General features: G+C 47.3%; 1 protein-coding gene across 1 annotated transcript in view; it reads right to left on the reverse strand.

Annotated features, from left to right (window-relative positions):
* LOC141476679 (SKI family transcriptional corepressor 2-like) overlaps positions 1-11,741 on the reverse strand; it is a 33,588-nt gene extending 21,847 nt beyond the window's left edge. The window contains exons 1-5 of the mRNA XM_074165485.1: positions 11,318-11,741; positions 8,817-11,015; positions 8,077-8,137; positions 7,689-7,763; positions 270-335 (exon numbers count right to left, since the gene is read on the reverse strand). Of these exons, the coding sequence (XP_074021586.1) occupies positions 270-335; positions 7,689-7,763; positions 8,077-8,137; positions 8,817-10,982 (2,368 nt within the window). The 5' untranslated portion in view covers positions 10,983-11,015; positions 11,318-11,741. The remainder of the gene's footprint in view (positions 1-269; positions 336-7,688; positions 7,764-8,076; positions 8,138-8,816; positions 11,016-11,317) is intronic.
* Positions 11,742-12,143: the final 402 nt, after the last annotated feature.

A 12,143-nucleotide genomic window follows, 5' to 3' on the forward strand; every position in this document is an offset into this window, starting at 1 on the left:
AAAAAAAAGTGTTGCATAGACCTACAATAGATTTTGCAGAAAGCCATGAATATAAATCAATGTAATATATTATTTTAAAGCATATTAGTGTCATGTATTGATTTATATATATGCATTAATCTCAATTATATCCACCCAAAGGTCCATATATTATTCATGTTACTTGACAAGCTTAAAATACGGTGCAGAACAAAAGTGCCCCCTATTATCCTCATATTCTATTAAAAAAAGAGCAGTTTTATAATGTAAGTGGCCCTTATTTATTTTACCTTTCCCCATGTTTTCTACATCCTTCTTCAGTGAATGAGGTGAATTGGTTTCTTGTGTGTGTTCGCCTTAAAAAAGACAAAGAAAAAAGTTATTGATTTACTGACACAGCTTTTCATCAGTATTGCCCTTACTATGCAACTGCTTCAGAGAACCTAGAGTAAAAAGGAGAGAAAAAAAATTTAGAAAGAGTAAGACTGAGGTTTATCTACAAATCTCTGCATGCTTAGCACAAATGTTTGCAGACTTGTATTTGCTTCTAGTTTAGTAAAGTACCTCCCTACCCCCTGGTCTCCCACAGACAAGACCTGACATCTCCTCCATACCTAGGACCTCCTCTTACATGTTGTCTGATCCCTGTTTTCACTCTAACCCCTCTTGAAGATGCTCTTATCAGAGAATGACTAGGAATCAGCTGAGAACAGGGTAGAGCCTTCTCTCCAGTCTCATCTCTCAATGGGAAGTCCATGCTATCAGCTGGGCAGGACCCTGTTCCCAAATCCACAGGCAAAATAATCCTTTTTGCGCCAGCCTCTCTGCCTTCATCAGCTTCTTAACTTTATCATCTTCTAGAGCTCTACAGCATGGGCTTGTTGTAACTGGATATAATTTATATCCAGCTGAGATAAAATTGACATTAGTGATATTTGCATCTCAAGGATACACCTCTGAGGTCAACCAATTCAGAGACTTCTGCCTTAGGTTGCTCACAGAACTTTTAATCATATATTAGTAAAGAATTTTCTAGATAACAGAATGTGACTATTTCCATATATATGCATGCTACTCCTTTCAGCCTTTTTCCTTTACAAATAAAATAAAATAAATCTTCACAAGTTGTTAAGCTCACCTGGATGACAATGGGACTTAAATATGAACCTTCTGAGAGAAGGTGTTATTTTCATTATCATCTGGAACTGTGACATTTTTCTCTAATTTCTAGGAACAGGGTTTTGTAACAAAAAGCCAGGAAAAAATGTTTTTAAAAGAAAAAATACCACTTTAGCATAATTTAATGGGAGATTTTCTATTATTTACAGCTGAAGTAGAAGTGGACTCTCAATAATTAAGAAAATATTTGGTAAATAACCAACTATTGAACTAACTGGACTAATTTTTGGTTTAGTCCAGCCAGTAAATACACATCATTAACTCTACTGATGAGTAATCACAAGACATACATACATATAAAGCTCATGTGTTTATATATTTGGAAGAAAGAATCATGGACGAAATACCTTGGGGTTTTTTTGGAAAATAAAAAGCCATAGCACTGAATAGGTCCCCACACAACACATAAGACAGCAGCTACTTAAAAACTTGTACTGTCACTATGCATTTGAGAGTAGGTCATCACAATAAGCTAATTTTAAAGTTGAATCAGAAAGTCTTGTTTTATACGCAGTCAGAAATCTTTTTTGAAAAACATTTCTGTTTTTAAAAATCAATGCATTCTTATATCCAGTAAACCTTGAAGTCATAGTATATGAAACCTATCCAATAGCAAAGCATTTTAGCATCTGCTAGCTCTTCATTCCTTAAAAAAAAGCAACCACTCATTCAGGCATATACATTTACACAACTCATATCTGGTGCTAGCAATTCCATTTTAAAATCTGTTTATGTAACACAGTGATTAAAAAAATCCATTTTTTAATGATATTCGATATAAACAAAGTATTTTCTACAGGTAAGCTGTCTCACCACAATAAAAGAAATAGCAAGCTTAAAAATATATCACCTTTTGGGCCAGGGTTTGAGGTGTTTCCATAATGTAAAACGGTCGTCTTTTTTTTTTTTAAGTGAACATAAATCTGTTTTAAACAGGATTGCTAACAAAGTATTTTGTTAGATAAATTAGAGTACATAAAATCAAAAAGAAGGAAATTAGGCTTAGGAAGGGTATTTACTGAATTATAAATACTAGTATATTTTCCCAATCAATTTCTTTCATTGATGCATTCTTTTCTGAATGTTTTATGTGCAATTTTGAGGGAAAACAGACTCACAAATGGAAAGTAATTGGATTTTTCAAGGGGGGGGAAGAAAAAAGGTAAGAGACTAGATCCTAGCACAGAGCATGGCGGCAACATAGCTCTTTCCCGCTTGGTTGAGCTTTCAGGGTCATATGGTTTGAGGCTGCTGACTCGCTGGGACTGAAAAAACGGCATCAGAAAGAAAATAAGGGCATGTAGCATGAAGAATAACTTCTCCAGCATCTGCAGCCTCCCTACTAAGCCTCCGAAAAGGCTTATTAGAAAATCCCCCATCCTCGCCCCCTAAATAAGTAAAGAACAGGATGGGAAAAGTGAAGATATTTAAAGGCAAAACCCAGCACATATGGTTTTAAAGAATAACTACATTTTTAAACTGCTTTCTGATGTTCAAAAAAAGCCTCGATGTTATTATTGTTAACACTAGTAATAATCAGATGGGTTTCACCTTTCCAGTCCCCCTGAAAATGATAATCAGGAGCCTGCTCTTCTCCATTTTTCCATACTTCCCAGAGGCCTCATCATGCGTTGTGTACTGTTCTACCTTAATTGAAAGGGAGGAGGTATTGAATATTTAACCAGCTTCCTTTCTCTTAAATGTTAATTAAAAGCTAAATAGGTGTTTAAAAACAAACAAACAGAAAGCCCAAAGAATTTTAATCAGTCTAAGAAAAAATCACTTCCCCTTCTAATAGCTCCACCATAACTCTCTTGGGCCTTGTCTACACACAAACTTGTAGCAGCATTTAAAACAGCAGCACTGAAAGCTGTGCAGCCCCCCGGTACGGAAACCTAGGTTTTCTTTAAAAAGGCCTTTTTTAGAAAAATCAAACTATACCTCAGCTGTCTATTGGCTAGGGGGAAAAGGGAATGAAGCATTCATAGCCAGTTTCCAGTGCCTCAGCTAAAGCTTTTGGTACCTCTGTTCTTCCCGATTAGCTCAGGTGCACAGATATTGTTAATCTGGAATAAAGGTACACGAGTTGTATTTTACACAAATTTCTTACTTACACAAATTTCTTTCTTACCCTGGAATGTAAACATCCACCCACGGAGGAAAGGAGAAATTACATCTGTGAGTAGCCACACCTCAAATTTATCAGTACTCTGAAAACCAGAGGTCCCAATTTGTACATTGACACAACCTCAGCTCTTGTGATGCCACCGTTTTATCAGCTCTGCACCCACTGGAGTAGTTAAGATTTGAATTTTTAATAAAATAAATGAATGGAAACATTTCTAAATTTATTTTCCCTGAAATAAACGCACATTGTCCTCGTTGTACAAAACCAAACCAGACATAGCCAGGTTACCTCTTCACGCTGTGCCACCTTGAGCCACCTCCTGCAACCCTTCCTCAGGAAGCTCTCAAAGCTTCTCTCCAAACACCAGCTAAAAATTTCCACGCTGGCCCAGATGACTTGTCTATGTCAACGGGCAACCGATTTGCCCAGCACAGAACTCCGACAGACCGGGAACATAACTCAGCTCTCCTGACTCTCAGCCCTGCGCCTTGTCCCCAACTTGTCCCCTCTACAATTCTGAGGTGGCCGACCATGTCAACCAAAATTGTCTCAGCATCGGCCTTATTATTCCTGGATTCCTATTATTCCGATTATTCCTGGACGGTACTTAAATATCACCAAGCACACTCTGCAGCTCGCTCCTATCAGGTGAGCTCTTTACCGCCATGAAGCCCACAGTATCCATGGTCTACCATAACTTAAATATCCACCAGTATTTTTAGCTGCAGAAAGGGCTGTCTGCAGACACAAAGACCACAGCGGTGAAGATGTTGGCATCTTCTGGCTATAAATACATATATATATCCTTTTTAAAAATATAAGGCAGATGTGAACCAGCAGACTTTCAGAGCTCCAAAGGCTCCATCTGTATTTGCGAGTAATTACTCGCTTTAAGACACGCACGGTTCTTGTGTATGTCCTGAAGAAATCCTGCCCTTACTGAAAATATTCATGCATCATGCATATTCATGCAACTTTGGGGGGGAATAATCAATAGGATAATCAGGACTTGGGAAAATATGCCTATTTTAGGAAATTCAATAAGTATCTTTTAAGTGCTTTCCTGCACTGGGGCTGATATACAAAATCTGGAGCTTCAAATGTTAAAGTTAAACCACTTTCAGGGCAAATTAAAACAAACTAGTTGTTCTTTTTACACAGATAAATCTTCTTTTGTAACCTCCATTTAAAGTTTAAAACATGAACATCCAATTAAAAAAAACATCTGCGCTGAAGTGCGAACGGATAGAACAGAAAACAGTTTCAGGATTTCAAAGAGAACGTTCAAAAACTGTGACCGACTTAAAAATACGAAATGTTTTAGGCAACAAATCAACTGGCTTTTGGTCTGACCCTTATGCATAAATCTGGGAAGTATTTCATAACTTTAATCTAGAAGCATGAGGGATGGAAAATTTCTAATTCTTGGTTTGTTTTAAATAGAAGGTGAGATTCTCACCAGATTCCAGAAGATGGGGCTTTAAAAAAACAACACTACACCTAAGATTGTGAGACTTGCATGAAATAAAGAAATTCAATGATGTTCCACCCTCTTTTAATAATTCAAAGAAAGCTCCTGATAGAAATAACGGAAGAGAAAAGAGACAGGAATAGTAAAAAAGGACTCAGTCCTACAGCCCGCCTGCAGTTCTGTCTGTTGTGCAGATCTGTGTATTTATACACAATTTTATCTATTAATATGCAGTGCTGGGTTCCACATCTGAAACTTCGCCTCATCTTCCCCCATTTCAACTTTTAACTTCTTTGCTTTTTTGCAAACACCTTCTGTAATTTTATTGTCATGAAATATTAAATTTTATACCATTTAACTTCTGGATCCAATGCTTTACCACTTATCCCAGTAAAGTCTACAATACCATCCGGTCTGCTATATGTAATACACACCAGGCTGTTGTCAACCCTCTACAAGCTACTGTAAATCTACAGTAATTGCACCGATATCTGCAGAGTTATTCTGGATAAATATTTAAGAGTAAATGAAAGAAGAATCTGGCTCACCATTTCTAGCCTGAATGTTCCTGAAATGCCTGCCAGACCATCTTTTACAAATAAAAAAATACACAAGTGGGGGAATTGTAACAAGATTTGAGAAGCTGACTTCTAGCTGTTATTAACACCCAATTTTAGAGCTCCCCTTTCTCATTAAAATAGATGAAAAATCAGATTGGGTGGGGAACAGCTTATAAAACTCAACTTCTCTTTAAGAGATGGGCAGTATTTGTAAGGCAGCCTCGTGATGCTGCACTGTGCCCGACACACACAGCTCTCCTACCCTTCAACTCCAGCTGCTGGAGGAGGGTCGGGACGGCAAACCACAGCTTTTCCCCCAAAAAATGGACCAGTTAAGTAAGTTAGTCACAGTTATCCTTCAAAACTGCCGTGGGAATTTGAGTAATTTCGAGCTTTTTCCGAGCACTGCCTGACAGAGAAGGAAAGAGGATTTTCACCAACAGTTTACTGGCGATGTAGGAGGAACAGCTATGGGATCTTCAAGCCCGTATCTATTTCAGCCTTGGAAAGAGCTCTGCTTATGGTGAATTTTTAAGTTCATTGGCACACTGAGAATAAGAAGCAAACATACGCCCTTACAAATTATCATCTCTGGCACAGAAAATGCTGCTTTTGTTTTAAGACTCTCTTTACTTGGTTTAGTTCATAAAATACAAGTCTATCTCCCATGGAGAGGAATCTCCAGGATCACTTCATCTTTCTTAATCTTATTAAGAAGGCACAGCTTTAAGTAACTCGGAAATGTATTTAAGTATATTAAAGAAGAGCCAAAATACTCTGCAAAATGGTTTGACAACCAAACACAAAAGCACAGGGAATGTAACCCACTAATTCTGGGCAAGATTAAGAAGGCCCAACCCTACACAGACGTACCAATATGAATCCCTCTGAAAATAACAGAACTGCTCTTGCTTGGAGAGCGCACAGAAATCACCTCCAGAAATGAGCCCTTAAACATTTTGCATTTCTTTACAGTCCATTTTCATCTCAGATCCAGTCCTGAGACCTTCAGACACCCAGGTGCTGCTCTCAGTTTACTTAATATATTTAAGACCCTCCACAGGGTCGAAACATGCAGGGTAGTACACGTCTTTGGAAACTAAAATTTACATTTAAATTTACCATGAAGGACTCACAGTGTCAATGAATACACAACATTTTGAGTTTTAGAGAGAGAGAGAGGAGCAACAACATCTAGGTAAAAAGCAAAGTATCGCCATAATTAACTTTTTAAATGAGCACAGATAGAATCATTTTCTCAAAGACGAAAAATATGTATTTTTTCCAAAATAAACCAGCCACAGTGCAGGACACTGACTATGCACAGTGTACTGTGTTCCTAAAAATTCTCGGGTTCTTAAGGTTTACTTTTGCCTCGTATCACTGCTGTGCTCTCAGTGGTAATTATTTGAAAGTACAGAAAATAATTAGGTGCTATCCATTTGTCCACAACCTCGATCCCTCAACCACAAAATTTACCAAAATCTAAAGTGCTGATACGTTTCTTCCTCATATACCATTGTTAAATCAGGTTTTATTGTTAAGTACATCTAAAAAATACCCTTTGAAATGGGATACGTTTCCAAATGTTTGCGATCTTTCAATTGTTCTCTGCTATTATATGATTTCTATAAGATCCCATTTCTTCATCTCCACTCCTTGTACAACTCTCTCTCTCTCAGCTTGCTCTCTCTGTCTCATTTGACAGGCAAATTTGCAGACATTGCCTGAGGATAACAACCTCGTTTGACAGTCAGTTAACCGTGAATAGTCAAAACCAAGGCAGTTTGCATTACATAAATGGAAAATTAGATTCCTTTTTCCCAAGAAACAAAACCCCCTCCTTAAGACACTGCAATAGACAACTTAGTATCAAAACTTCTAATCACGTCTTTCCCAAACTCCTTGGAGACATTTAGCAATCAGTAAAAGGTGGTTTCATTTAATTTGTATAATGTAATTTTTGTAAATGTATTATACATTTTGTGTAGAGATCATTATCATGGAGATAATATAAATGTTGGCATAGATGTCATAAACCACTTTTAATGTCTTTCTGACAGATATTAAAAGCAATAAGCTGTGATCCTTTTTAATGGAAGGTTTCAAAGAGAACATTTCAATTATTGTAATTTTATGCTTTTCCAGCCTGTTTCATTGTGTAACCTGATACATTTCTGAAATTTCTGCTGAAATATGCCCAGCAATTAATAATCTTATTCCTATTAATGCCACTGCTTTCCACCTATTTGCATTTTTCTCAGTTGTATTTGCTTGGAACTGTTTTTATCTTTACCATTGTACTAAATATTCAGACATTTGATTATGAATTTAAGTCTCTGTCTCTTTATCCTCTACCTTCTGAGCCTACCTGCTATATCTCTCCAGAAGTCTCCTCCTGAAGGTTCTGAATCTGTGATGAAAAAATTATGCTCCTTGTTCTTATCTGAAATCCAAACAAAATGCAGCGCTTAAAATGCTTTTACCAGCAAGAAACCGCAAACCGAAATGAGTATCAGAATCCAGAAAAAAAGTAAATATATATTTGTATATTCAGCACGCACAGAGGCGCATTTTGGATGCGAATGAATATAATGCTAAATTACCACCATAGAGAGATTATTAGAATGTTTAATGGGTTTTTTTTTAATTGAAATCACGGGAGTGATTTTTTTTTGTTGAAATCGAGTGGCAGAGAATGAGCCCAACACCGCTTGCTGAACTGTGAACTCCCACACCTCACAGTGAGCTGTACTCACCCAAGAAGGTGTCCTCTTTTGTGGGCAAGATGACTTGATTACTCTCCTTGCTCTTCTGATTCTAGAAAAAATGGAATGGAGGGAAATGCACAGGATCAGTATTGGAAACAACCAGGAGCAGACAGTCGGTCTCTGGCCGTTCATCAACAGCCAGCACAAGAAGCGCACCCAGGGAAACTACATGGTGTGTCTTCCACAGCCACCTTTGTGGAAGGATGCCCAAGATGGGGCCTGGATTCCTTTCTCCCATCTGGGACGAGGAGGTCAGGCCATCGAGCAATGCCTACCAACACCCGTGCACCTCCACCCTGCTGGGCCTGGCACCCACCATGGTTATCTCTGTCAGCCTCCAGGGCTGGCTGCCATGTTGTAAAGCGGTGCTGCCATCGAAGCGGCTCACCACAGGGACAGGCATGCCTGAGGAACAGGCCCTCGCCCCCCTGGGCAGTGGCCAACCTGATTTTGGGGGGAAGGTGGGGTGGGCCATGTCCAGCTGTGGCCCACCAGGCCTGTCCTTGGCCTGTCACGCCAGCTGGGGACATGGCACCTGACATGGCAGCAAGGGGGACCCAGGGCCTAACATGGCAGCCGGGAGGGAAACACCCAGCACCTGACATAGTGGCAGGGGGAACACCCACTAGTCCATCTCCCCCCACCCAGGGGAACCCCTTCTGCCCCGGGGGGGGTGGTGGTGTGTGTGTGATGGTAGCGGCTGGAAGGGACCTGAAGGGGCCATTTACATCTTTATAGGAGGGCTGCTCCTCCAGGGACGGGTGGTGTGCCGGGCTGCTGCCGCCGCTGCCCGCCCGGGGGGCGCCGGGAGGCGGCTGCGGCAGGGCCTGGCCCTCCCCGGGCTTCTCCTCAGCGGGCGGCCGGGGGAACGGGCCGGTGGCGGGGTGCTCCCGGCCGCCCTTCTCCGGCAGGCTCCGGGCGGGCGGGAAGCGGCCGGGATCTCCGCCGCGGGGCTCTTCCTCGCCCTCCTCCTCCTCTTCTTCCTCCTCCTCGGGGGGTTTGTGCCCCTCGACGTCCACCTCGGGCTCGTCCTTCTCCTCGCTGCTGTCCTCGCTGGTGAAGCAGCAGCTGGTGCCGCCGGGCGAGAGGAGGCGGAGGGGGGGATGCGGCGGCGGGGGGGGAAGAGGGTGCCGGTCACAACCCGCCTCCAAGGTGGGGGGAGGCGGCGGCGGCAGCAGCTGCAGCGGTGAAGCGGTGCGGGGGGGGCCGCCGCCGTGCAGCTTGGCCAGGCTCTCCGAGTCCTCCTTACCGCCCACCGGTCGGAAGGCGCTGGAATGGTGGTACCCCCCCCCGCCACCGCCGCCGCCCCCCGCTTTCCGCCCGGCCGCCGCCTCCAGCAGATGCGGGTGGTGCGCGGGGACCCGACCGCCGCCGCTGCCGCCGCTGCCACCCTCGGAGGCGGCGGGCGAGGCGGGCTCGGTGCCGCCTCCGCCGCCGCCAGGGGGCGACTCGAAGAGCGGGTCCCGGGCGGCGGCGGGAGCAGACGGGGGGGCGGCGGGCGGGGTGCCCATCCCCGCCGTCCTCGCCTCGCCGCCGGGCTCCGAGAGGTCCAGGAAGGCCTGGCGCAACAGGCCCGCCCCGTCGCCCAACGAGCAGCCCAAAGCCCCGGGGGGTTGCGGCGGCGGCTGCAGGTAGGTGGGTACCGGTAGCCCCCCCGGTGTGCGGGGCGGCCAGAACATGCAGAAAGGCGGGTAGAAGGCGGCATCTTTCCTACCCGGCCAGAAGAGACCCGAGAGGCCGCCGCCTGCCGCTGCCGTCGCCCCCCCGCCGGCCTTGTGTGCCGCCGCCCCGCCGAGGGCATCGCCGCCGCCATCCTCCTTCTTGTGGCAGAGGCCAAAGGCGGCAGCGGGGAAACCGTAAGGGTGCGGGAAAAGCCCCCCGCAACCGGGGAACTTCTGGAGGACGCCGCCGAAGGTGCCCTTGCTGGGCACCGGGATGACCGGGTAGCTCCGCGGGCTCTTGCCGCCGTGAGCTGCCGCCGCCACGGCCTCCTGCAGCTCCTCGTCCTCCTCGAAGCGAGGCTGCTTCTGGTGGTGGAGGTCGGGGGGACCGGCCAGGAGGTGGGGGCTCAGCAACCCGCCACTCACCACGGCGGCCGCCGCCTTCACCGAGCCCAGCAGGTGGGGGGCGGCGGTGGTGGGGGGCGCCGGGGGGGCGGGTGGCAGGGCCCGCTTGCGGCTGCCGCCGTTGAACATGGCCTTGACATCCTCCCAGGCGAAGACCAGCTCGTCCTGGGGGCTCTTGTCGGTGAGCTTAAGGTGGCGGCGCCAGGAGTTGAAGTTGGCGGCGTCGGGCTGGGTGTACTTGGCGTCGGGGGTGCGGTGGGAGTGGAAGATGAACTTGTTGGGGGAGAAGTACATGCTGCAGTAGCTGCACTTGATGCATTTGGCCCGGGAGCTGTTGTAGCGGGCCGGGATGAAGCTACCGCGACACCCCCAAGCGCACTCGTGGGACACGTCGAAGGCGAAGTTATCCGGCAGCTTAGGGGGCCGGTTCTCCCCCAAAAAGGACTTACAGAGCCTCTCGGCTTCCCGCTTGGTGATCATGCCGCAGCGGCGGGAGGAGATGGGCATGGCCCCAGCCCGGCGGAGGATCTCCAGCTGCACCGGCGTGCACTGCACGCAGGTGATACCCAAGGCCACCCGCCGGTTGTGAATCTCGTTGTAGCTGAAGTTTTTCAGGAGGGTGTTGGAGATCTGCGCCAGGCACAGCCGCTCCTGCCTGTCGATGACCAAGGAGACAATGGGGATGCCGTAGAGGATCACCTGCCCCACCTGGTTGGGCTTCATGGCGGCGTGGCTTGCCGTCGGCTGGTTCATGGGGTCCGGCGGGTAGGCGCTGGACGGGGAGGGCAGCAAGATGTCGGTGGGGCCGGGTAACAGGCTGGTCGCCATCGCCTCAGTGTCGGGGGGGCTGTTCTGCTCCAGCTGCGGGTGGGGAAGGGGGAGAGAGAGACAGCGCCGTCAGCCGAGGACCCAGCGGGGATGGATGGGGAGACCCAGCGGGGGTGGGAAGTCCCCGCCGCAAGCACCCTCCCCCACCACCCCACTCGACTCTCCCAGCGTGGGAAGGTGCTACCCTTAGCGATCCCGGACCCCCCAAATCCACCCTGGCCATGCCAGGGGTTGTCCGCGAGGCCGCCTCCCTGCACCCCAGTTCTCCGACGTGCGAAGATGACGGTATATGAGCAAATCGCCCCCTCCCCCGGTAGGAAGATGCTCCGACCCACGAACGGTTCATCCTGAAACACGCAGCGGACACTCGCGTACGTCCCTCTCCCACCTCCCCGTCCTGGAAACCTGCCGCTGTCCCAGGAAGATGCTCCGCGGAGCCTCCGCGCCCATCAGACGCGTTTCTCCCTCCGCACCCCGCAGGGACGGGGCAGCCGTGGGAAAGCGCGGAAGAGGGAATTAAAAAAATTATAACAATAAAAGTTTCGATGTTCTCCGCAGCCACCCGTGCATCCTTTACCTCCGCTGCCGCGCTCTATCCGTGCCGCCGCCGCCGGGAGGGAAGCGCATTCCCGCGCCCGCCACCGCGGAGCAGCGCGGCCAGCCGCAGCCCTGCCCTCGGTGGAAGCGCGGAAGCTCCGCGCCTCGCCGCCCCCCCTCCATCCCCCCTCCCCGTGGGCTCGGTGACGTCAGCGGGGCGGTGAAAGTGTGGGGGGGTCCGGTTCCCCCCCATCCATCCCTCCCCGCACCGGGAGGGGATGCGGACGCCCCGTCGGGGCCGGCCCCCCGGAGCGCTCCCCCGGCTCCGCGCACGGTTTTCGCCGAGCTCGGAACGGTAGAAGGTGGGATGCGCTTTGACTTTTTTTGCCTTTTTTTCGCCTTTTTTTCGCCTTTTTTTTTATTTCCCTCCACGGTCTGAGCCCGCTCGCTTCCAAGAAACTGAATATGCTCGATATAAAAGCCGCTTCTTTTCGGAAACGGTATTTTTTAACGGATCTATCCAAAATCATGGGCCAGGGGGAGAGGAAAGAGAAAAAAATAAAGTTGATTTCTCGCCACAACCGTGTCCTCACGGGCACGAATAGCTGCTGCGACCCGCACTCC

Source organism: Numenius arquata, chromosome W (assembly GCF_964106895.1).
Source record: "Numenius arquata chromosome W, bNumArq3.hap1.1, whole genome shotgun sequence".
Lineage (NCBI taxonomy): Eukaryota > Metazoa > Chordata > Aves > Charadriiformes > Scolopacidae > Numenius > Numenius arquata.